Source organism: Magallana gigas, chromosome 8, assembly GCF_963853765.1.
Source record: "Magallana gigas chromosome 8, xbMagGiga1.1, whole genome shotgun sequence".
Classification (NCBI taxonomy): Eukaryota; Metazoa; Mollusca; class Bivalvia; order Ostreida; family Ostreidae; genus Magallana; species Magallana gigas.
Window position 1 is genome coordinate 45,971,644 of NC_088860.1, and position 23,344 is coordinate 45,994,987.

The following is a 23,344-nucleotide window of genomic DNA, read 5'->3' on the forward strand; positions in this document are numbered from 1 at the left end:
ATATATATATATATATATATATATATATATATATATATATATATATATATATATATATATATAAAGCGTGAGAAAAAATACTACAATGTGATAATGTTGTTTTTATCACCTAAATAATTATATTTTTTAAACAAATCGTAGAATAGATATGTTGACTTAAATTTAAATTTGCAAAGTTTTTTGCTAAAAGAGCTGTAACCCTACGCCTCAAGTAAGTGCGTAAAATATCAAAACGTGGATTATATACGAAGTCGGATAAAAAAAACCCTATATATACTTTAATAGAATAGGAATACATTTAACCCGTTATCATATATATTCATATTTTGATAATACATTACCAGAAAAAAGACGATTGAAGTTAAAAACAACTCTCAAACAGAGAAAACGAAAACCTAGTATTATTGCATTATAAATTTCTTTTCATTTCATTATCGAAACATACAAATTTAATAATCTTAAAGTTTACTCTTCTAGAAACGCAATCTGACTTAGATTAAGATCTCTACAATAGCACAGAAACCAGGGGAATATGACAACGACCCATTTTATGTCATGTTCCCTGACATGTGAATTGACTTTCTTTCTTACATAAAAAAGGTATCAATCACATAATCATTAGAACGTCGGCAGTAAAATAGCTTTATAATCAATATCACTGACAGATAAGCGCATTGTGCCACCTGATTGGATAAACAAATGTTCATTGAGACGCCACAGAAACAATCTACGGATTCCAGTTAAATTCTTTGTAGTAGATGTTTTCCCTCTACTGAATTAGACTTATCACCAGCCTGTGTTTCCCTGCTCCGAGTCAACCCTATTAAATGTACATGAGTAGATATTGTAATGAAAATGAAAAATGCAAATACGAAAATCGTACTTTCGTAATAAGCCTAAATGTATGTCTTTTTATCTTTTTTATTAAGGCTACTGCTTGTCATTAGAAAAAAATATTACTTACTGTTGTAGTACAAGTAAGTTTTCCTTGGGAACTCATGTTAATGATTAACATCATTCGGAAGTAAGAACATACATGCATGTTGCTTTACCACTAGTTGACGCTTTTGGCTGCTACCTTTTATTGCAAATGCACACGAAAAATACCGAATATATCAGGATCTTTTACAAGATACACAGAGTTAGTTTTTTCCCGTCGCAAACTTTAGAATTTGAATAATCTGCAAAAACTCTCAACGGCACTATAAGTTTAGATGTTGGTATAGAAAGAATTACTTGTTGTCGTACTTGTTGGATTAACCTAACATACAAATTTGTATTTGATAACGTTAACGCAATTTACATGCTTGATTAAATAGCGAAAAGATGATATGGAGCAATATAATTTATCTTTGCGGCGTGTGAGAGAACACATAATGTTGTCTTTATTTCCGTAAACTGTAATTACTAAACCAGATTCAAATCATATCTCCCCTTTACATTACAGCGCCTTACAAGTAGTTTAGTTTCCGATTATGCACCATACACTGTTTGTATACATTTGACAACTATATTTAATTAAATATAATTTGTCTGCTTGATAAAGATTTGAACTCACCGCGCTTTTTTCTGCATTTTCTCCGATATGTTTCTTGACAAAATTGTATTAATCATAGTTCGCCAGTAATTCGAGAGTTCAATTATCAAAATATCAACATGCGTGAAAAATATTTTATAAGCTATAAAATAACTTGTTTGTACTTTCAACGGGCGGTACAAGGTATGCCTCTTCGTACTTCAGGAAACCCAATAGGAATTTCAGGTTTTTACCGATTGTTACCTTCAAAAAATAAAAATGAAGTAAAAGAAACCATAGCCTGATGTAAAAAAAAAAAAACAAACTAAAGCTCAACAATTTTTTTTTCATATTTTGTACATAGTGGATTGTCATTTTATTACAGTTTTTTTTAAAATGCATTATGCTAAAAGACCTGCTTATTTTTCTTCAATATTTTGTTTAAATGCATAACACATAAACACCTGTCAATAATCTAGATTTAATAGATACTACAGATATATAAAGATATTCCAGGTAGAAAACAAAATCATAAAGAAGAAATTCAAAAAATAAGAAAATACGAATAATTTTTAGAACAATGCTTAAATACAGTGATTCATTTACTAAACAAACACTGCAATACCTACCTCGACCTCTGGGTAAAGCATACTCTTCACTGGGATGGGTTGTTCTTTCGGGGGTCGGCAGGTAAACTGTTTCCCTGTTGAGGTGACATTACATTCACTTTTGCCAATTTTAATCACAACATCATCTAATTCAAGCCGAATCTGATCTAGGCGTTTTCCCTGTATGACAAACATTAGGTGATAAATACAAGACGTCAACATTGATAAATTTGGAATGAAATCAAATATTTTCAATGCAAATAGACATGTTGCAACGGTTATGTTTCTATATGTTCATGCAAATAACTTACACTTATTGTTAAATATTCATTGACTTTTTGTAGGTAGAGCTTGATTTTGTCGTTAGGAAAAATGTTAATTTCTGGATCTTCACAAATTTGGAAGAACGCCTTATAGGTGGCACTAAAGTTACGGATGTCCTGGACATTATCAATGACAAACCCGAATGCTACGCCGCTTTCGTCCGGAGTGTTGGGCCGCTTAGTGACCATGGAGGACTCTACCTTGGGGGTGCTGCACTCCATTGTGATATCATTGAGTACCAGACATCCCTGAAACCAACCACAAGCAGAAACAGTTGTAGAATTAATTGTTTTGGATCAATGTAGAACCTATGGTCATTTTATTGGATAATGTGACATACCCCGTAATAAGCTGTTACTGTCTGGTTGAGATCTATTCTGTAGAAGACCATCTTGGGCAAAGAGGTTTTGATAGAATTGAATCCCTTTCCTCGAACTAGAACTCTCAATCCTCCACTTATTACCGAAAGTTAACCCAATAGTTATATATTTAAAAACACCAATTATGCACAATGGATTTATATATAGATATATAATTATTCATATATGCTCTGAATTGAAGAATAAAAACTGTAAGTTGATTTTAATTTCAATACCATTTTTACAAATGTGTTAGATATTTCATATTAATTACCACTCCTTTCAGTCCTATCTCACCTGACAAAAGAGTTGAGCCTGCTGACCTCTGTGACAATTGGATCCTCCGCATAGCGGAAGGTCAAGTGACTATTGACTCGTTGGTGATCGATGTCCATATATAGTGGGTCTGAGGTAAAAGCACTGTTAGAAGGAGCTGTGACACAGGTCAAGTTAGAGCTGAATGTTCTAGAGAAAAGTGAGAAGGGAAATCTGAGAACAACCAAAAACATAGCGCATACAAGCGCACTTCGAAAGACCACATTTGCTCTTAATATTAATTATGTATAAAGAAAGACGATTGTTCAATATCCTAATATTAAAATAGATCGCATTAAAAGAAATTTAAAAATCAAATCAAAAAAGCTTCACAAGCAATTTAGGATGTAACTACTTTTGTCAATATAAACATTTGAACTATTAGCTAAAGATCGACTCAACCTCTCTTTAATGATTTTGCACTCAAATGTCTCATTGCCAAAACACATTTTCCTACTAGTCCCAGCATTCAGGTATTTCCCAAAAATTGCTATTCTCGTTCCTCCAGATTGTGGTCCCTGTGTTGGTGTAATATCAGTTATTTCTTGGTCCTAAAAATGTACCAAACGCAACAAAAATACTGTAATAATAGGAAACAATATCTTTTAATTCGTTTACCATTTTATATTCATTTCCTTATTCTATTTTACATTATTACACAATTTATTGATACACTCTTCTTAACAAAATCTATATTATTTCGTTTAACAAAACTTTCAAATTCTGGCAAGACAATGATTCATGTACACGATTTCTTTCACGTTTTTAATAACTCCATCAGACAACTGACTAAAATTCTGTATTGATCATACGAACCACGTAGGTGAACTGGTCATCGGACAGGGCAGTTAGAGTCATTGCCACGGTCAACAGCACTTGGCCGGAATTTTTCTCCTCTTGGCCAAAGTAAGGAGCGGTAGTGCACACAATCCTGGGGAAAACAAATGTAATTAATGTTTAACAGTCTAACTAATAAAACTAATCCAACTGCTTTAAATCTCTTTTTACCGTCAAAAATAAGAATAGAGCACACTGATTTAATGAACTCAAACATGGTAGACATCTCACTCACTGTTTAGATACCACATACTCCTTGCGAATAGGTGAGCACTGAACACCCGCTACAGATATGCCGATGACTATGTCCTCGTAAGATTTCCCAAGATCGATGCCATCAATGGTCAGTAATGTCCCGCCCTGCTTTGGTCCAAACAACGGATAAATCTGAGAACAAATACAAATTTTCCATTAAAATCACATTGTAATCAAGATCGTTTTTTAAATATCTCTATAATGTATGTTTCATTTATAAAATGTCACAAGTAACATGAAGATCTCTCTAAACTCTTTGGAAGCTCTGCAGGATAACAATGCCGACTGTGTGTAATATAGCAGGAGTATGGAGGTATATCTAGGTTGCAACTTATTATTATAGAACCCACTCATTTGCTAGCAATGGATAAAAATGTTGATTTTTTTAAGACTCGCACGTGGTAATTTTATTGTCCTCAATGAATTAGGACAGTTTTGTAATATGCTTACATTATTGGTCGATGACAGTTGTTTTTCTTCTTACCCAGGTATTTTATGGTTGAATTAATTTTAAGTGTTGGTTAATTTAATCTGGAAATTCTACAGACCCTGAAACGTGCTACTACACCAGTTGCACGATTCGGTTCGTAACGCTTTTTGAATGGTACGGTTCGCTTTGTGAACGGTGCGGTTCGTTTCGTGAACCGTACGGTTCACAAAGCGAACGTTACGGTACGCTTTGTGAACGGAACGGTCCGCTTCTTGCACAGTACGCTTTGCTAAAAATACCTGCAGGCTTTTTGAACGGTTTGCGCGTTTTAATAATTAGGTAGACGTGGCCTGAACGCTTTGATTTTTTTCGGTATAATTTTTTTTAGTTTTTGCCCGATCTACTTCAGCAAGGTGGTAATTATGACAAGAATTTTTCTTTTTCATATGATATATCACAGATGTATTTAAATCTATTTAAAATCAGAACTTCCATTCGTTCCCCTGTTTTTGATACGTTTCGTAATACGTATACTCAGTGACAACCTGGAAGCGGAGGTAATTTTAATGTTGATTAGTCTGTTATCATTAGTATTTAATTTTAGATAAATGTAATCGTTAAGATAGATTAAAAGAACTGTTTGACTTTAACCCGATATATTTTTGTTAATTCAGCGAGCTGTCGATAATTTTACAAAGCATCATAAGTTTTTATTTCTATACATGTACTTGAATTGAAGTCATTAAAAAATTCTAATTCATTTAAATTTGCTATGAAAAATGGCCGCGACTTTATTCCGATATTTCATAAGTTTCCTTTGTCGTTGTCTTGATTCTCGGCTACTTGTTTTTTTTACAAGCATCTAAGCCAAGCACCCTTAGTGAATCTAAGTACTATATAGTAGTCAATTATTAAATCTAGAAGTTTATTGATTTTAAACTTTATCTTAATTAAGTGGTGGATAAAATGTGTTTTAGAAATAAATGTGAAAATACAAAGAATAGTTTTTGTCTGCTGTTGCAACAATTAACATGCTAAGTAGAGATCCCCTTTGAGGAATAGTTTTCGATCCGCGCCTAACCTAGTAATATAATCAATAGTGAAACAGACTATACTATTTTATGCAGAATGTTCCTTGAAAATGACTCGATATACTAAGTGTTTAAGCAAAACAGACATCCATTATTTTTTTTAAAACATGGTATAGCACACCACAAGCATCAAACATGGATATAATTTTATTAAACCACGCAGTGTTTATATTTTCAACCACTCAACACGTGGTTAAACACAAACGATAACTCTGTACTGAATTATATCGTTTTATATAAAAAAAACCCGCAAAATGGTGAAATAAGGCAAAGATATTAAAAAAGTTTATGTTTTAACATAAACCAAAGAAGAATACGATATGAAAAAACGACCAGTAATTACGTATTTTGGGAATATTATCCGAACACTTATACTTCCACTCGAAATTCCACAGAAAATGAACAAATCTCGGTGAACTGTCGTGAACTTTCATTCGAGCGCCTCTGGATTTATTACATACTTAACAACGATACACAAAACATTCCAAACACATTCACAGGGGTGTTTAGGTTTCTAAAGATGGTCATTTGAGCGGGATTTTATCCCAGGACTCCACCTTTTTCGCCTGTCAATCAGTTAAAGTATAACAATATCTATTACGCCATGTGCCGCGTGCTACTTGGCTCCTCCTTTGTGGCTAGAAGAAAATTATCGAATGAAAACGTTTTAATGTTTTCTTATATCCCTATTAAAAAGAGTGCTCCTATTTGAAATTATTCAACAATAATTTCCTTCCGACTTCATGATTATATAACTCATGTACAGGCGATCAGAGTTGTTTTTCACTCGCTGTTGTATTATTTTTATTACATGTACTTGATAAATTATTAATATATTTATCACTTTTAACATTCATTTGTTGATTACCGGGTATTTTCCCGTGTCCTGTTTACAACTAGTATGTGGCTTGACTAAGGGTCAAATAAAACCACGTGTTCTAAAATTTAAATGACAATAACATTCGCAGGGGTGTAAAGTAAAATGATATAGTTCAGTGATAAAACTTTATTTCAAGTCATATAATCAACTCTCAAGTTTTCGTTTTCTCTCAATATCACCTGTTAGGTATAGAACCGAAGAGGAAAAACGCTGCAAGTTGTGTTTCTGTACACGTGTACCGTACGAGTGATTTTTGTTCATTTGAAATCACGACGCCATTACCAGCTATGCGGGAAATAAAGGTGAAAGTTATTATTGCACGGAACGGTACGATTCGTTTTAGTTTAAACAATATTTATTTAGTAAATTCCATCATACATAGTATGACAGTACATAGAAGATTGAGAAACAAGCTAAAAGGCTTATGTTAATCTCGCGGTTCGTTTTAGAGGTGTTGTAGCACGTTTCAGGGTCTGTATGTTGTGACTTTTTCACTTTTTTTGCATTGTTTGACATGCACCCTGGTGAGTCTATGTTTGTGCCCTTTCTGTAGGCTTTTATGTAACTCAACCTTGCTGTTATTTTCGGTTGAGACAGTTTTTAGTGTTTACATAACTGACCCATGTGATTCTAGAGCTGTAAACGTTTTCAGTGCTTTATGTCATTTGCTTTTAGAGATGGGGTAATCGTAATCAGTAATCGTAATCAGATGTAATCGATAACAAGTTGCTTAATAATTATAAGTAGTCAGTAATGATCCATTTTTATGATTACAAGCGATCGTTACATCATTGATTACTCTTTAGAAACAATCTGATCTCATGATTAGTTTCTAATTACTTGCATAATTACAACAGTGTTCCTAGTCAACCATTCTATTAATTGTAGTAAAAGCCAACTAATTTGTAGTCTTGGTTCAACACATATCTATATAGTCAATTATGTGTTTTCTGTTTAATCTATATAATTAAATATGTGTTATTTTGATGGATGCATTAATGTTTTTCTTTTAGAACACGGAGATGTTCAACTCAAAAAGATGTTTAATAATGATCAAGTATACTGACAAAAAGCTTGTAAAAATTGATGTCTTGAGTTATCATAAGTATTCTGAAGGAAAAGTAAGAAAAGTAATTTATTGTTATCGCCATTACTCCTAAAAGTGGATTTAATTAGCTTGTAATCGATTATTTTTAAAACCCAAAGTAATTGTAATTTAATCGATTACTTTTAAAAGCAATCAACCAAAATCCCTCCTTGCTTTTGTAATTAAGTGCTCTCCAGTTTTAACAGTTTGTCCTGCTGAAACAAGTGGGTCTTTGGTTGAGACGGTTCTTTGTGCTTATATAGCCTACCTTGCGATTTAAAGGTTTTGAGAGTTTTCAGTGTTTTGTTTTACGCAACTTTGTGATTTTTTTGGTTTAGACGGATTTCAGCATTGTGTGCAACTTAACCTTGTGATTTTGATGCTGAATGACATTGTGTGTAACCAACTTTAAGTAATTATTAGAGTTCATTTAATTTACCTTAAATATTCTAGGATTTGGACAGTTTTCGTTTTTTGATAGCCAGCTGTCTTTGGTTGTACAGGATGACTGTAAGCTACACTGGTTGGATGGTTTGCACCACCCACATGAAAAGGCCTCATGCTGGGTCAGGCATTCACCACAACTACTGGACATTTTTTCACACTTGTACATTATCACTATATTTGATAATAAGAAAATGTTGGTTAAAATCGGTCAATTCTTTTTGGTTAAAAGAGAATCCAAAGGCAGATGGAAATACCGGTAAATATGAGTTGTTTTTATTACCTTGTACATTATTAGGATTGTCCAGTTGTTTGGGATACATCTCACCCCATAGTATTTTCAGGGGGACATTGTAGCTTTTGGCGTCTTCAGGATAATAAAACTGGCACAGGAAGAACATCATTGCATCACAGACCATAAAAAAATATTATAACAGTATATGTGATCATCCAAGAATAGGTCTGCACTTACCCTGGTCTGTTTACATGTAATGATCACCACCCCTCCCATGTCTACAATGTTAGCTATCTCTCCTCTTTGTTCTGTCTCTGAGTTAAATGCAAACACACAACGTATCGGTTTTTGGTATGGCTACAAAATCAAAAGGTGTGAAAGTAAAGAAAATGTCACTCCAACTGAATTGAAAAATCCGAAAATAATGCTCCTTTCTTTCTGAAAATATGTAGCACATGCAATCATGGGACCAACTGATACATACATGACGATACTTGCTTTTGTCTTTCGAAGTATTATAAATATGCACTTGCACGTGAACTGTTGTTTGCACAAAAAGTAGAATAAGTATCTATAAACAGTCATAATTTAATGATGTAAGAACAATTCTGATCTGATTTTTAATAATCTAATTAGGTCTAATAATAAAGCTTTTTCTTGATATTGAGTACATGGTTTGTAGTAATATTTAGTAATGTAAAGATGTTTGTTTGAAACTGCTCTTCAAGAATATGTTCTACTGAAAATCAGACTCCACAACCCTGGCCGACCTGCCTTTGGTTGTTTCCCTTACCTTTAAATTTTTGAGGATAAGGGAGATAATTTTATTGGTCCCTGACGGCACCAGTAGGTCCTGCCGCTTCCTTGGATCAAGACTAGGACATTTGTTAGGTCCACTGTCATGTGGGACTGTCATTCCGTCATTCTGTCGAAACCGAATTTAACATACTCTGTGCTATTTCTTTTTACGTTTGCACACTCTATCATTGATTTATTATCATTAGTTTTTAATAAGTTTATCTCAACTGGCCAGACGGAATCATTTAACTGTGAGTATGTTAATCAACCTACATTCTGCCCTCCAATAAAGTCTTCGTTGTTGTTACAGTCCATCACCGGGAAGTGGGTACACAGATGGTTCTTGATGCACCAGGTACAGTTAAACAAGCTAGAGGTACACCTGTAACAGCTGTAACAGAGGGACAAACGCGTTATTCTTGCTTGTGATTGTTTTATTTCACTTTAGAGTGTACATTTTTTATTAGGTATCTAAATCAGAACTTAACATTTTTTTTCTTTTAAGCTCGTCGATTCTACAGTTCATTATAACTGAATTTTGCTTTAAGGATGACGTTTACTCAGAATGAAAAAAAAATCCACTGATGATAATGAAAAACCATCTATTGTGTGTTAAAGACCTTTACTTGTATTGTTATTTTTCACTTTCAGAAAAGTAGGTCAATGACCTACTTTTCTGAGTTAATGGCCATTGAATATTTATTGAAAAATCAAGAAAAAATCCCATAAAATTTTACACTACGATTGAGATTTTCTTAATTAAAAAAATATTACAAATAATTAAACATTTTAAAAAATAAGATACACTTTATGAATGGTAGTGGCACTAAATAAGTACACAACATTAAGATTTCAGCATAAATTTTTAAAAATAATTCAGTCCGAATTTCCTCTATCATTTTTTAAATCCCTTCCCATTTTTGATTCAATTTTACAAAAAATTGAATGATGATAATACAAAAACATTTATGGTATTGAACTACTTATATTGACCTTACTCTGTTGGCATAAAATTTATATGAGGTCAATGATCAAAATTTTGAGATATGGTGTCTTTTATCGTTTTTAAGCATTTTTCAATATTTTTATTATTCGTGCCATAAGATTATTTTTATGAATAAGTGAGGTAAAACTAACGGAAAATATGCAAAATTACATACACTTAAATATAAAATCCTAACTTTTAATATTAGACTACTACCAAAAAACTTTTAGCAGAAAACAAAATGTGCAAAATTTAGTCCGAATTTCCTCTGTTTGACTAAAAGTCAATTTTTGTTTGAGCCTAATTTCATAATAAAGTAAAACTATTGAATTTTTTGTCAATAATAATTCATTTCATAAATACTTTTTGTGTTTAGAACAAATTTTACTCATTACATTGAACTTTATAACAATCGGAATTTGAGAACTCAAACCCTGAGTAAATAACACCCTTAACATCAAATAATTATAATTTTTAAATGTGCATCATCGGGAAAGAAGTCTGTTCTGCTGACTTTTTTTTCAAAATTTAAAAGTTTATGAAACGATTGTCAGCAAAACGTGGGCCTTCCTAAAATAAATCATGATAATAAAAATGATTTTTTTTTACACTTACAGGACTGGCAACCTTGATGATAGTATGTGGTGTAAATGAACAGTGTCCAAAAAAAATTCCAGAAGAAAAATATTAAATAAGCGCAGAGCAAATTCGGACTGTTACAATAATCAGAGGTAGGATCGGATGCCATGGAGGAGTAAGCATCCTCTACTGACCGGTCACAACCGCCGTATGCCCGTAGTCAGTAAACAGTTAAGTTATTATAACAAACATGAAATCAAAGGCCGGAACGGCCACAAAGGAGTCGAGATGACATTTTTTTTTATATAGAATGAAATCAATAATTTGAATTTCTGTACTAATAGTCGTATATCAAATAATATTAGAATAAAAAGGAAATGAATTATGTTTTTTGCTGTTTTGAAAACAAAAATCAGTATATTTTGTTATAAAATAGGTAGTGATGCGTTTATAATACAATAACTCATCATGGTTACAAAAATCGAAGAAGTTTCAAAGTTCAAAAATAAATTATTTTCTTTCTGCTTTAAAAAGTCTTTGAACAATTTTCACAGGCTCATAATTTGAATACATAATTATAATAATAAAACATACTTTTATTTTTTTCAATTCCCGTTTGAAACAAGATTACCTATGGAATGGTTGTTTACAAACAAATCCACAACACGTGCTATCTAATCCAACTGCATCATCGTGTTATTAATTGCAACAAAATCTCTACATAAGATTATCGCTTACATTTATTTTGGAGACCATGCCCAATAACAAATAAATTTACATATCAAATTTTATTTCTATCGGGCACGGTCTCCAATCAAAATGTAAGCGATAAATATTAAATATTTAATAATATTTAGTATATTTACATTGCACCTTATTGTATTCATCCGCCATTTCTTGATTAAGCAAATTTATACTAATGAAATGAGTTGTCAATAACCAGGGAGGCCAAGTTGGGTTTTTTATACACAATTTAGTTGAATAAAAGGATAACAAACCTTGTAATACGTTTAATACTTCAAGGAACTTATTTTGTATGCGCATTAAAAAGGCAATGCAGAGCATGAATTTTTGGACGATTGCCAATCCAGACGATCGCTAGAAGGCTGCCGAGCATTAGCTCGATGCCTTGAAAACGTCAGTCAGCATTCGACCTAGTCAAAAAATGTATTTGGTGGAAAGGTCGTTCTAAATTAACAAAATAGTGTTTCCAATCGATACTGTTGATAATCTTGTTTTATCGACTTCCTTGTCAGAAACTCTCCTTGTTCAAAAAAAAGTTCAATGTTAATCATTAGAGCATGTCATTACGTTTCTATTCACCCGAAAGATAACATTATTGTGTCCAATTTTGAGCGATCTTTTGAGTTCCGCAATACCCCCCCCCCCTCCCCCCCTTCATGAAACACATATTTTACCCTGGGTTTGGAAAAATAGTACAATACGCACTTACTTGGTATGAACTCTACAGTCAAATAATGTAAAGTTAGTTGAAGCGATGTCAAATCTCATGACCACCACAGATAGTTTCATTGTGATGTAATCTGTTAAAATACAGATTGGTCAACAAATTAATAAAAGAAAACTACCAAAAACTTCAAGTTATGATTTGTTTATCTGTAAATTCTTTTTTGTAAAGAAAACATCTATAATTTTACATTTCTGAATTAAGGTATATAACTTGTTTTCTATTTAGAGTTTTTCTTCAAAAAGAGGTCAATATAGTCTAGAAATGGCTACGACGACCGAACCTTCTCATCTCAATAAAATTGTTCTTGTTTTATTTATTATTTAGCGCATAACTACGCCTGCTGACATCAGTAAGCATTGAGTCGTCGGAGTGAGACATGTCTAAACTTTACGCAGTTAACTTGCCTGTATATATAGGAAATGGAGGTAGTTCATTATGCACAGGAGTGTCACAGTTCACCAGGTACGGAGTGGTTCTGTTTGCTGCTGTTTCAATCGTCTTCCCATTGCCATGGAAAGCACATTTACACGATCCCATGAAGATTGGGAGGTTGGATATATTTAATGATATCTATAATGGAGAGAGAAGTATTTAGTTTGTACTTGTTTTTCCTTGCTCATTTTAAAAACTATGATCAATTTGTGGTTATCAATCACAGAAAGGATGGTTTTTACAGTGGTGGTTTTAGCAAGATTGTTGTCCCTCTGAATTTTGTCAGGGTAAACTTGGGTGATCTTTGTGCAGGTCTCCCAATTGTATTCCATCCATTTGAAAACAGAATCATATTCTGAACACTCCTGGGCCAGACTACACCTGTAATGGAAATCAATGAGTAGGACTGGATGATTAGGAAATTAAAGGCAAGATATAGTAAATTATGAACTTTCATGATGTACTACATTTTATGCTATTTCTGTCAATAGAGAGCAGGCTTGGGGCGAATTACATTGTAAAGTAATGCATTACATTACCATTACTTCATGAATTTGGGCATTATATTACCATTACCATTACTTGATTTTCTTGAAGTAATGCATTACATTACCATTTCATGAGTAAAGTAATGCATTACCATTAATTTGTTTTAAAAAAGTAAAGCTAATAAAGAGTTTTTGCAAATGTTTAAAATATAAAAAAAAACACTCTTTAACATATATACAGGTTCATGCTCAGTATCATGTTCAAATTCAATGACTATACAAGAGTCATTCTTTTTTTGCTCAATATATAATCATCTTGTGGCATTATGAACAACATATTGCATAAGTAAAATGATAATTATAGACATTTGGCATGGAATAATGTTGCGGTTATCAAAAGCTAAATAGAGATATGTCCCCAGATTACACTTTTTTTTTAATTTCGGACACTTAATTGTATCAATTCATAAACATATGGTTTTTCCCAGTTATATTTCTTAAATTACTTTATTTGAATCGTATTTCTTTCTACTGAGAGGACAATTTAAGATCAAAAGATTGCTGTTGCACTTTATGATCGAAGTTTCAAAGGGTTTATCTTTTAACTGCATCCTGTTAGTTTGAAAATCTTCCCAGCTATACTAAATAAATGTTTTACAGGAGCAGTCGAAGCTTGGAATGAAAAGTACTGTTTGACGATCTTTATCTTAGGATATATTAAGTGCAATAATAGAAAAAATACATGAATCTTGTATTTTCTATCAGTCCAAACTAATGTACTTAATATACAAGAGAGAGAGAGAGAGAGAGAGAGAGAGAGAGAGAGAGAGAGAGAGAGAGAGAGAGAGAGAGAATAAGTAAGTAAAAAATTTTTCAAATGGGTTATAATTTTGGAAGTGATATTGATTTTCATCATGGATGGACAGTGCATTTGTTTTGCTTTTAAAGGTGCATGTCTGTCTCCTATTCTATTGGGACATAGCGAAGGGAAGGGGATTGAGGTGTTTAGCACTTCTTATAACAATAGATTGTTTTGATACTTAGATTATCCTGGGGGCATAGTGTGTTGATGACACATTTCTTATTGAAGTGCAAACTAATTGGAGTAAACTGTTTAAATGATTAAAATCTCTTAATAACAACACTCTTAAAAATGTTATGAAATTGTGCTGTTATATTTAGTAACATTAACAATGCAAAAATGAATTTTTAAAAATCTTTTTTGATAATACAATTAAAACATTTTTATCTCAAGAATTATTTCTTTCTTTTTAAAAAATAAATTTAGTCAAATTCAATTTCAACTATTCATTTATCCAACACATTTTTTAAAGTGATCATGCATAAATAAGCATAGTAATGCAAAGTAATGCCATGTAATGCCAGCATTACACCAGATTTTGGAAAGTAATGAATTGCATTACCATTACTTGTAATGCTAATTTTGTGGCATTACACATTACTAGCATTACTTTGAAAACATGTAATGCATTACAATGCATTGCCATTACATTTAGCATTACCCCAAGCCTGATAGAGAGCGTACACATCAAATACAGCATGACGAAATAAACAAATAAGCTACAAACTCTGCAAAATGAACAAACTAATTTTATTGTAAATAAAAACATTTTTGGGAACAAATTTTGTAATTATCCATGGGATGTATGTGTCAACTTTATATCTCTTTGTAAATCAAGCTGGCATTATAAATATATAATAAGCAGATGTACGCATGCAGGGGGTATATCCATTAACACCCCATGGTCAAGTTATCCAGGTTGTTTGATAGTCTGTAATTTGCATTTGCGCACAACAGGGTCACCGAGTGTTAGGTGTCAAGTTTGTTTTCACCATAGTTCAATTAACACGTCTAGCATTCGAATATCTTTATTTAATTATTGTCGTAATATATCATGTCAGATGTGAATATTATCTCATTACTATTTTTTCTGTTCTGGCTGCTGGACGCAAGAAATTTTCATGAACTTTGTTTAATCTTATTCTTTGTGATCTCCACTATACCCAATCTACGAACGTGATATCTTGGATTACAGGAGGAATTTCAATGCGTAGAAGGTATAGGCCACCCATATTATCTACCTATCTGCTAAAAATACTTTTATAACAATGGTTTATCGAGTACTAATTGTGGGTCACTCTTTTATCCACCGTTTAGAGTCATTTCAATTTCAAAATCGTAGGTCGGGTTGGTACAATTTAGGCTTCGATGGTACATAAATTCAGGTTCAATTTGCGGGTTTAGGTGGGGGAACATTGCGCCCGGGTCCAAAATCCATTCAATCGGAACGATTTATGCAGGTTTTTCCCAGCAGGCATACGACGTTGTACCAACGTTGAAAATACGTTGATCATGGTTGACGACGTTGATCAACCAAAATACAACGTTGTGCGACGTTGAAGAAAAAGACGTTATCAACATGACAAATTTTCAACGTTAGTTAGACGTCAGATATTCTGACCAATATCGACCAAATTTCTCATACATATATTTATAAAATTGTATTTTTCATAATTTCGTGTAATTATTGAATTCTGTAATTTGTGGGCATAAAAAGTGAAAAAACATCATCAGTGATGGCAAAAATTCGCACATGTAATGAATTTACATGTATGCGGAAAGCGCGCGATAGGCATTGATCTTGTAACCCCCCCCCCCCCCCCAAATATCTACACAGCTTGAAATGATTTAAGTAACTTTATGAATCATTTATATATATAGTGTTAATGAATAAAACTGTTGATAGTGAAATAAATTCAGTTATGGCGAAAGTTAGCGCATGTAAACAAATTATGCGGCAAGGTGCGCGATAGCCATTGATCTATTGCACATCCTCCATATCTGCTCAGCTTGAAAGCGCATGCTGGCCAGACAAGTATTAATTACTGGCGCGAACAAATTACCGCGCCAACTGAAACAAAGAACCAGTGTCCAGCTGGGGATAAGATATCCTAGCTGGGAAGCCATTTTGAACGCCATTCCAAACTTGAGACCGTGAGGAGCAGCATTTATAAATTCTACATCGACCTTTAATACAAGGACATTTTGGATTTCATCCTCTAAAATAGTAAAGTAAGTGTTTCTTTCAATTATATAATGCATGTTGTATAATGTTTTTATTTTTTTCAAGCTAGAAAAAAATGCTTAACCGCATGGCGCGTGTTTTTGAATTCACCACTAACGAACAGAGAATGCATGTAAAAATTGATCGATCTCTAACTTACATTAGTCTAATAATATCAAAGTATTGTTAGCCTTGAAAATGTCTTTAAGTTTCTGGTGTTTTTTGTGGTGTTTTTATTTTTATTTTTCACCACTAACGTTAGTAATGTTATGTACGATAGTTCACACGTATCACGAATGACTCTTTGGACGAGTTAACTAAGAGAATTTCCGATTTACGTACAAGTTAACAGAAGAGTGAAACTATAAATAGAATTGGGATTTTATTGTTGTCGTTGATCTTTGGTCTCCAACATAACGATGCAAGTTTTAATACTCAATAAGTGTACCCAGGCAACTGATCGAAGCCGTTTTGTAATACGAGTTTTTTGAGTTCCGTTTGTGTGTTACGGTCTTATTTCTTCAGTATCTTTTCACACACTTTACATGCAAAAAATATTTGGAATGTAAATTTATATATTGCAGTAACACTACAAACTGAAAGTATGAATGAAAATGAACAATTGCATTTCAGAAATTCTTGCTTCAAAAGATTGGAGGTACAGATGGTACTGACCACATGAAGAAAGCAATGTTAAGGTAAATAAAGAATGATGTTACTGAATAATTAAAGATCATTTATTGAAAAAATCAATGTATGACATTGTATTCAGAGTGATATGAAATACTAAGTATTTGAAGTATGACATATTTCAATTTATTTTCAGAACTATGACAAACTCGTACATGGCTGGTCTAAACATGAAGGGAAAACGGGGAAAGAAAGCTTTTGGTTCCTCCCAACTCTACCTCCTTATAAAAGGTAAAATGTTTTCTGATTTTTACTACTGTCAAATTTCTCATTTGTAGTACATGTAGATTGAAACAATTAAAACATAATTTGATTAGTTGGTGCAGACGCAGAGTACTGTAGATTCCTCATTTTTCATGATTACTTCATTTTGCGATTCAATTATTTAATGCATCAAATTGCTAGAACACATAATTTTTATCATATATATTCATTAAATTTACACCTGCCAAAAATTAATAGGGAGATCATAAAATCCGTGAGATGTGCTTTTGGCAATTTTACATGGATATTAATTCCTTGTGTTTAATTAGGAATCTACAGTATACATCTATTTAAAAATGGTGTGTTATCTTTATGGCAATATAATTGAAATTAGATCCCGTGATCTACAAGGAAAAAGCCACTGGAGCAGATCAAAGGATCCAATTTTGGTTGAATTGTCTTTATGTAAAGAAAAAAATATATACAGAGGAACATATATTAAAAAGCACCTTTATGTCTGTTTCAGAAACTGTATTGACATCTCATACACAGTATACAGAATCAAAATTCAATGAAGATTTGGCTAAATTCCTAAAATATGCCCCGGAGCGTGTGGGAGGAGGTGGAAGAAGGAGAAGAGATTGACTTTTTTTCACGTTCACTTGACCAGAACTAATGATTTTACTCTTTTTCATCTTCTTAAACTAATGTTTTTGTGAAAAGCTGGCTACAGATGTGAGCTAGGTTATCCATCAGTGATTTTAAGTGATACTTTCAATTTATTTAACTGTTTCTCTCTTGAATAAATTGATTAATAATATTTGTTCTGGTGTCATGTTGTTCATAAAATAATTTGAGGCAAAATGATTCACTGCAATTAGCGAAAAAAAATCAGTGTTCAAGGTCAAACAGTTGTAGCATTTCAACCAAATATCAACTAAATTTAAACGTTGTAACAACGTCAGAAGACGTTAAATCAACGTTGAAACAACGTCAGATAACAACGTTGAATCAACGTCAAAATTTCAACGTCCATTCAACTTTCATATTCAACCAAAATTCAACGTCATTTCAACGTTGAGGCATGACGTTGTTTCAACGTTGAATCAACGTTAGAATGCCTGCTGGGTTCATTCTTATCAACCAAATTCAGTTTTCCTTCAGATTGGTGGAAATGATTTGTGTCGAGAAGAAAATGAAGAAAAATTAGCGCGTGATATAAAATCGTTTGCAGAATTCTTACTAGTTGCGCATAAAGTTTCTCATGTTATAGTTGGTCAGTTACTGCCGAGGTATTCCGATGGGATAAATCCTCGTTACAATGTCAAGGTCATTGAAGCTAACAAACAATTGACAACATTGTTCAAAGATAGAGACAATATTTCCTTCTGGAAGCATCGAGGATTATGGAAAAACACTGAGTCCTTGTTAACGGATAAAGTTCATCTTAATGATGATGGTTATAATAATGTACAGGTGTTTCTGGTGTATGGTGGATTTCCTTTACTGGAAAAATCTGGTTGTCAAAAATGTTTTTTTTTATCATTATCTTTTTGTACAAGAACAAAATTAATTCAAATTAGTAAAATAAATCTGTTTTTTATGTCTTTTAATTTAAAACTTATAACTCATTACAATTTGAAACTGATTGCCATGTAAATGTCCTTCAGAAACGCCTTGATCAAACATAGATTAAGATATCCAGTCTTACTTATTTTCCAGTGAGCACCATCCTCAATATGGGTCATTGGCTCCCTTACATTCCTCACAAGTCGTGTACAGGCTACAGTTTTGTACCACCATTTTCACCAACTGAAAAATAGAACAGATTTTTAAACGAGCATCTGGGTAAGACAACAATTCACAGAAAGTTTCACAACAATCAGATTCAGGATATATATACTTTAGATTAATTATTAGAATTATTAGAAGCTGTTACAGGGTACAAAAAAATAACTTCGATCGTTAAGGGTGCTTATTTGGGTTTTTCCATTCGTTACTTAAAACTTTACATAGTTCACATATGAAATGTTGACAGCCAGATACATTTTCATTGTTACACTGACATTACTTTTACCAGTGGTATTCCTGTGATTTTTTAATTTAACATTTATGAAATCGAATTCCAGTTAATTCATAATCAAAATATTTTTTCCTTTTATTTTCAGGTGTTCAACAATATTTTTTTTAAAAAAATCATATGGTAAACTGAAAAAAAAATATCCATACCTTTTTCAAGAAGATGGGCAAGTAAGGACAGATACTGAAAGATCTATCAATTGCAATGGTCTGATATTACCCACCTTGTTTGGAGAGAGGACAAAGAGATATTGCTCTTCCTCATCAAAGACCATATCTTTTAAAATGGGAAATCCTGGGTCTACCGTGATATCATCATATTCGGTTGCAATGGTGCTGGACTCGATTGAAACCTTCAACATGATATTTACATGAGATATGAAAGGCTTGATTAGCTATTATCATTTTGTAATATTGAACATCCCTCCCCTAGCAACTTTATCATCACTGCTTCATGAATAAATAATTACCATCCATTTATTATTCTCTAGAATACTAAACTTTATTTACGTGTTCTTGTCTAGCTGCATATCGTTGCCTTATACTTTCGTAATCATATCTGAATACAGTCTATACACTATTAAAATATTGATCTTTTATTCATAGATAACACACAGCAATAATCATGATCCTTCTATTATGTTTCTGTAATCATTTTTAAACAATCGCTGTAAACACCCTTGTAATTATGTAGCTGCCCAGAGTGCTGGATGAGAATTGGTAACGAGAGTGACCTTCTGTTCTGTGGCATATTGTAGGTATTACGAACAAAATGTGTTACAGTTTTCGAATTGTATAGAAAATAAGAATGTTTCAAATTAGTAGGTTTTTCATGCATATAATAAGTGCCATACAGCAATTCAACCTTATTTTAAATCATTGTTTATCGTAGTGATATCGCTTGAAAACACATTTCTAATGAATAAAGCATCAAAAGTGCTGAATGGGATATAGTCAGGAGAATGCCCCCACCCCAGCATTCCTGTCTTACCTTTGTTATGTGTCCGGTCCTGGTGCCCAATGAACGCCACAGTATAGCCGGCGTAGGTTGTGGTAACTATCAGGGATGAAACAGTGGTATTGATGCTAATGACCTTTGTTGCCTTTATTGACTTTGGGCCATTGATTGGAGTGTTGAAGTCATATTTTCCACAATATTCATTATCAATATCAAATGGCTATCAAAATGAGAGAAAAGTATTTGAAATATTTCGACTATCCCCATGAGTCTTTTTAAAAACTTTTGATTACAGAAGCGATCATAAGGTAGACCCCAACTAAACTGTGGGTTTACTTTCGAAGTTTACTCCAAGTCTTCTATAACAGACCCAGAGACCCAAGTAAACCCACAGTAAACCTAGAGTGGACACAGAGAGCAAAACCCGATCAGTTGTAGATCATTGAAAGCAGATGCTACATACATGTATGTATTTGGAACATATAATTGGCGGAAAGAAGCTATGTTAAAAGACATGTGTGCTTAACACATTAGTGTTAAATGTAGACCCTTAAAGCAAATGCCGAGTAAACTCGAAGAAAACCATGACAAGACCCAAAGTAAATTTCAAGTGGACGCATCTTTTCTAAAGCAGATACCAAATAACCAAAAGAACCAAAAAAAAAAGGGCCAGGGTTTAGTTGGACTCTTCTCTGGTGTTAGGTTTGGTCAAATTGACTGTGTTTTTGAATTCTTTCTTTTTGAAAATTGATAGAAAAAATATTTAGCTAAAAATGTATAATCAGGAATCAAATTCACCATAAGAGATGCATAAATTTATATTATGGTCTAAAAGGTATTGTGTTTTTTTTTAATTCTTTCTTTTTGAAAATTAATGTTATACTGACTGGTAATGTACAAAATCACAGAGTGTACTGCTTTTTCGAAATTTGAAATTTGCGTCTTTAATTTATTTACTAGCGGTAAATTATTGACAAGATATACGAACTGTTGACTGGCAATTCCTGGGAGAAGAAATATATTCAGGACCAGTTCTTCCATTTCCCTTAAAACAGGTCTTGATGTTTAAAGTAAATACTTTGTTGACTTTCCGAATCGGATAAATACACATAGCGGACTCTTTATTGCTGTTGATGGGGTCATTTGGATGTCCATGTACAGACATTCCAAACAAAACATCATCGTCTTCGGATATGCCCAGTGCAACAGCTAGATGCATCCCGGGTTTGCTTACTTTAGCGGTTTGTAATAAGTTGTATGTTTTTCCGTTGAATTCACAATTAAGTTTTGCTTCTGCATAGGAATAAAAATGCTTATCAAAAAGACACACGCGTATCATCTTAGAAACATAGTTTTCAGCATTAACCCTAGGTTTTTGAATGGTCCCCATGTAGCTAAACTTCCCAGACGTGAACCCGTAAATATATCGGATAGGGAAGGAGTCTCTGCTTTTATCATCCACCATTGTGGAAGACATGGTAACTACGTCTACGAAAGTAAAAGAGAAGTTCTCTGTTTTCCTACTGCTGAATGCTGGCACTAAGCCCCTTATAACTCTCAGTCCAGTGTTTGTCCAGGAGGCTCCCACGTACATCACTGTGGACGGAGTGGTTCCATCGTTGCTTGGTCCCGGTGCCAGAAAAGCCACGGTCGTGGCAGATTTGTTGTTGGCCACTACAGGTTCTCTATGTCCGGATGTGTCACTGTAGCCGGGCAGAAGTTCCAATGTGGTGACATTTCGCTTGACACAACTACCTTGAAACAGACTTGTACAGATGATGATTTCATCTTGTTGCAGCCTCTTGTTGTTGTTGATAAGCAGGACTTTAATATAACTGTTGTACTGTTTCTTCTTACATTGGTCATTTTCTAGATTGTAGCAGTAAGGATTGTCAAGTCTTGGTCCAATATTTGTTTCAACCTCTTTTTCTAAGCTTTTCATAAGTAATCTATACAAATAATTTGCTCCACCGAGAATGATTGTGTAAGATCCATACTTTGACATGGTCGTCAATTCATACTCTGGATGAGGGTTTGGTAGCTCCTTTGTAATGGATGTTGCGGATGCATATAGAGCATAGTTAAAAACGATGAGTACTACTACTTCTAACACTGTCAGGTAATTAACACCATTCATCTCGAAGGGGCTCACGGCATTAACCTTTAAAAATTATTTAGATTTTGTATTAGGAAATTTATTTCATACACAAAAGAAACTCATATGTTACTTATCTTACTGCACACGCAAAATCATAAAAGATAGTTAATAAGACAAAAATATTGAATAATGAAGTTGAGCATGACCTTTTTGATTAAAAGACCCAAATACATTGGTTAACCTTGATCTTCTCTATCAAAATGACAATGATAACAGTCTTGTTCATTTTGTAAATGCTAGTAAAATTTCCATAAAATGACGTAAAATGGCTATTAGTCAAATTCGAATCGTGGAAAAAATATGGTTTTTTGAGATCTTGATTTTTTTTTTAAAATACAATGAATGTACTGAATTTCACCGATACATTTGCTATTAGTTAAGGTCGGTAGCGGGTTTAAAATGTTGCGCCCTCTGCGCAGGGTATTGCGCATTACTGTCGTAAAACGCAAATGTAAAGTAAAATGTTCAAATATACAGGTTATCATGTGACGTTTTTGTTAAAAAAAATGACTTATCAAAAAATTATATTTAGTGAAAAGAATCGTTAGAATATTGTCAGAAGTATTTTAATCATCTCGCTGCTTCTTCAAAATCGATGTTATTGTCGTCGGAATCAAGGTCTTACGATGACGTCAGTTAATACTCTGACGTAACAATTGACAAAAATAAACGTCGTGCACTTTCTATTGCAGCGTCAATAATTAAAATCAAAACTATAATTTGCAAAATAAAAACATATACGCGATCCTTCTACGATCTGTGTGAGTGGAAAGGTATTTTTGTGCTACTACAAATTTTTTTTAATTTGATTCGTAAACATCCTTTTTTTAAATACATTTCTATATCTAAAATGGCTGGCACGGCACGTTTGTAGGATCAAACTAAGATGGCGGATAGCATAAAAACCATCCGTCAATTTAGTTTTAATTTGGCAAAAAGTTTACTTATACGTTAACCTTTCATCACTGGAAATTAAAAGAAAATCGTATGTTTGTAATTTTTTAAATATGAAATTGAAAATGAAAACCCTTATTT

General features: G+C 33.0%; 3 protein-coding genes across 7 annotated transcripts in view; 2 read left to right on the top strand and 1 right to left on the bottom strand.

Moving 5' to 3' along the window:
• The window catches only part of LOC117689876 (uncharacterized), an 84,198-nt gene that overhangs the window by 5,493 nt on the left and 55,361 nt on the right, over nt 1-23,344 (top strand). The gene's annotated exons all lie outside the window — the stretch shown is intronic.
• On the bottom strand, nt 73-19,463 carry LOC105323866 (plexin-A2). Its single transcript, XM_066069591.1, has 19 exons — nt 19,418-19,463; nt 18,826-18,926; nt 12,889-13,027; nt 12,619-12,784; nt 12,197-12,287; nt 9,453-9,570; nt 9,175-9,306; nt 8,619-8,738; nt 8,430-8,529; nt 8,142-8,320; nt 4,195-4,346; nt 3,939-4,053; nt 3,525-3,673; nt 3,105-3,272; nt 2,789-2,903; nt 2,436-2,696; nt 2,146-2,304; nt 1,702-1,780; nt 73-820 (listed from the first exon to the last, which is right to left on the bottom strand). Exons 3-19 carry the CDS (start codon nt 12,976-12,978, stop codon nt 741-743), a joined length of 2,274 nt encoding a protein of 757 aa, XP_065925663.1. The 5' UTR covers nt 12,979-13,027; nt 18,826-18,926; nt 19,418-19,463; the 3' UTR covers nt 73-740.
• Nucleotides 15,887-17,934, top strand: LOC136270944 (uncharacterized). 5 transcript variants are annotated; one of them, XM_066069960.1, is made up of 4 exons: nt 15,887-16,228; nt 16,854-16,918; nt 17,047-17,141; nt 17,641-17,934. In XM_066069960.1, the coding sequence occupies exons 2-4, from the start codon at nt 16,899-16,901 to the stop codon at nt 17,757-17,759; spliced, it is 234 nt and encodes a 77-aa protein (XP_065926032.1). In that variant the 5' UTR covers nt 15,887-16,228; nt 16,854-16,898; the 3' UTR covers nt 17,760-17,934. The 5 variants fall into 5 exon arrangements, with proteins under 5 accessions (XP_065926032.1, XP_065926030.1, XP_065926029.1 ...); XM_066069958.1 differs by lacking the exon at nt 15,887-16,228 and adding an exon at nt 16,548-16,641; XM_066069957.1 differs by lacking the exon at nt 15,887-16,228 and adding an exon at nt 16,572-16,693.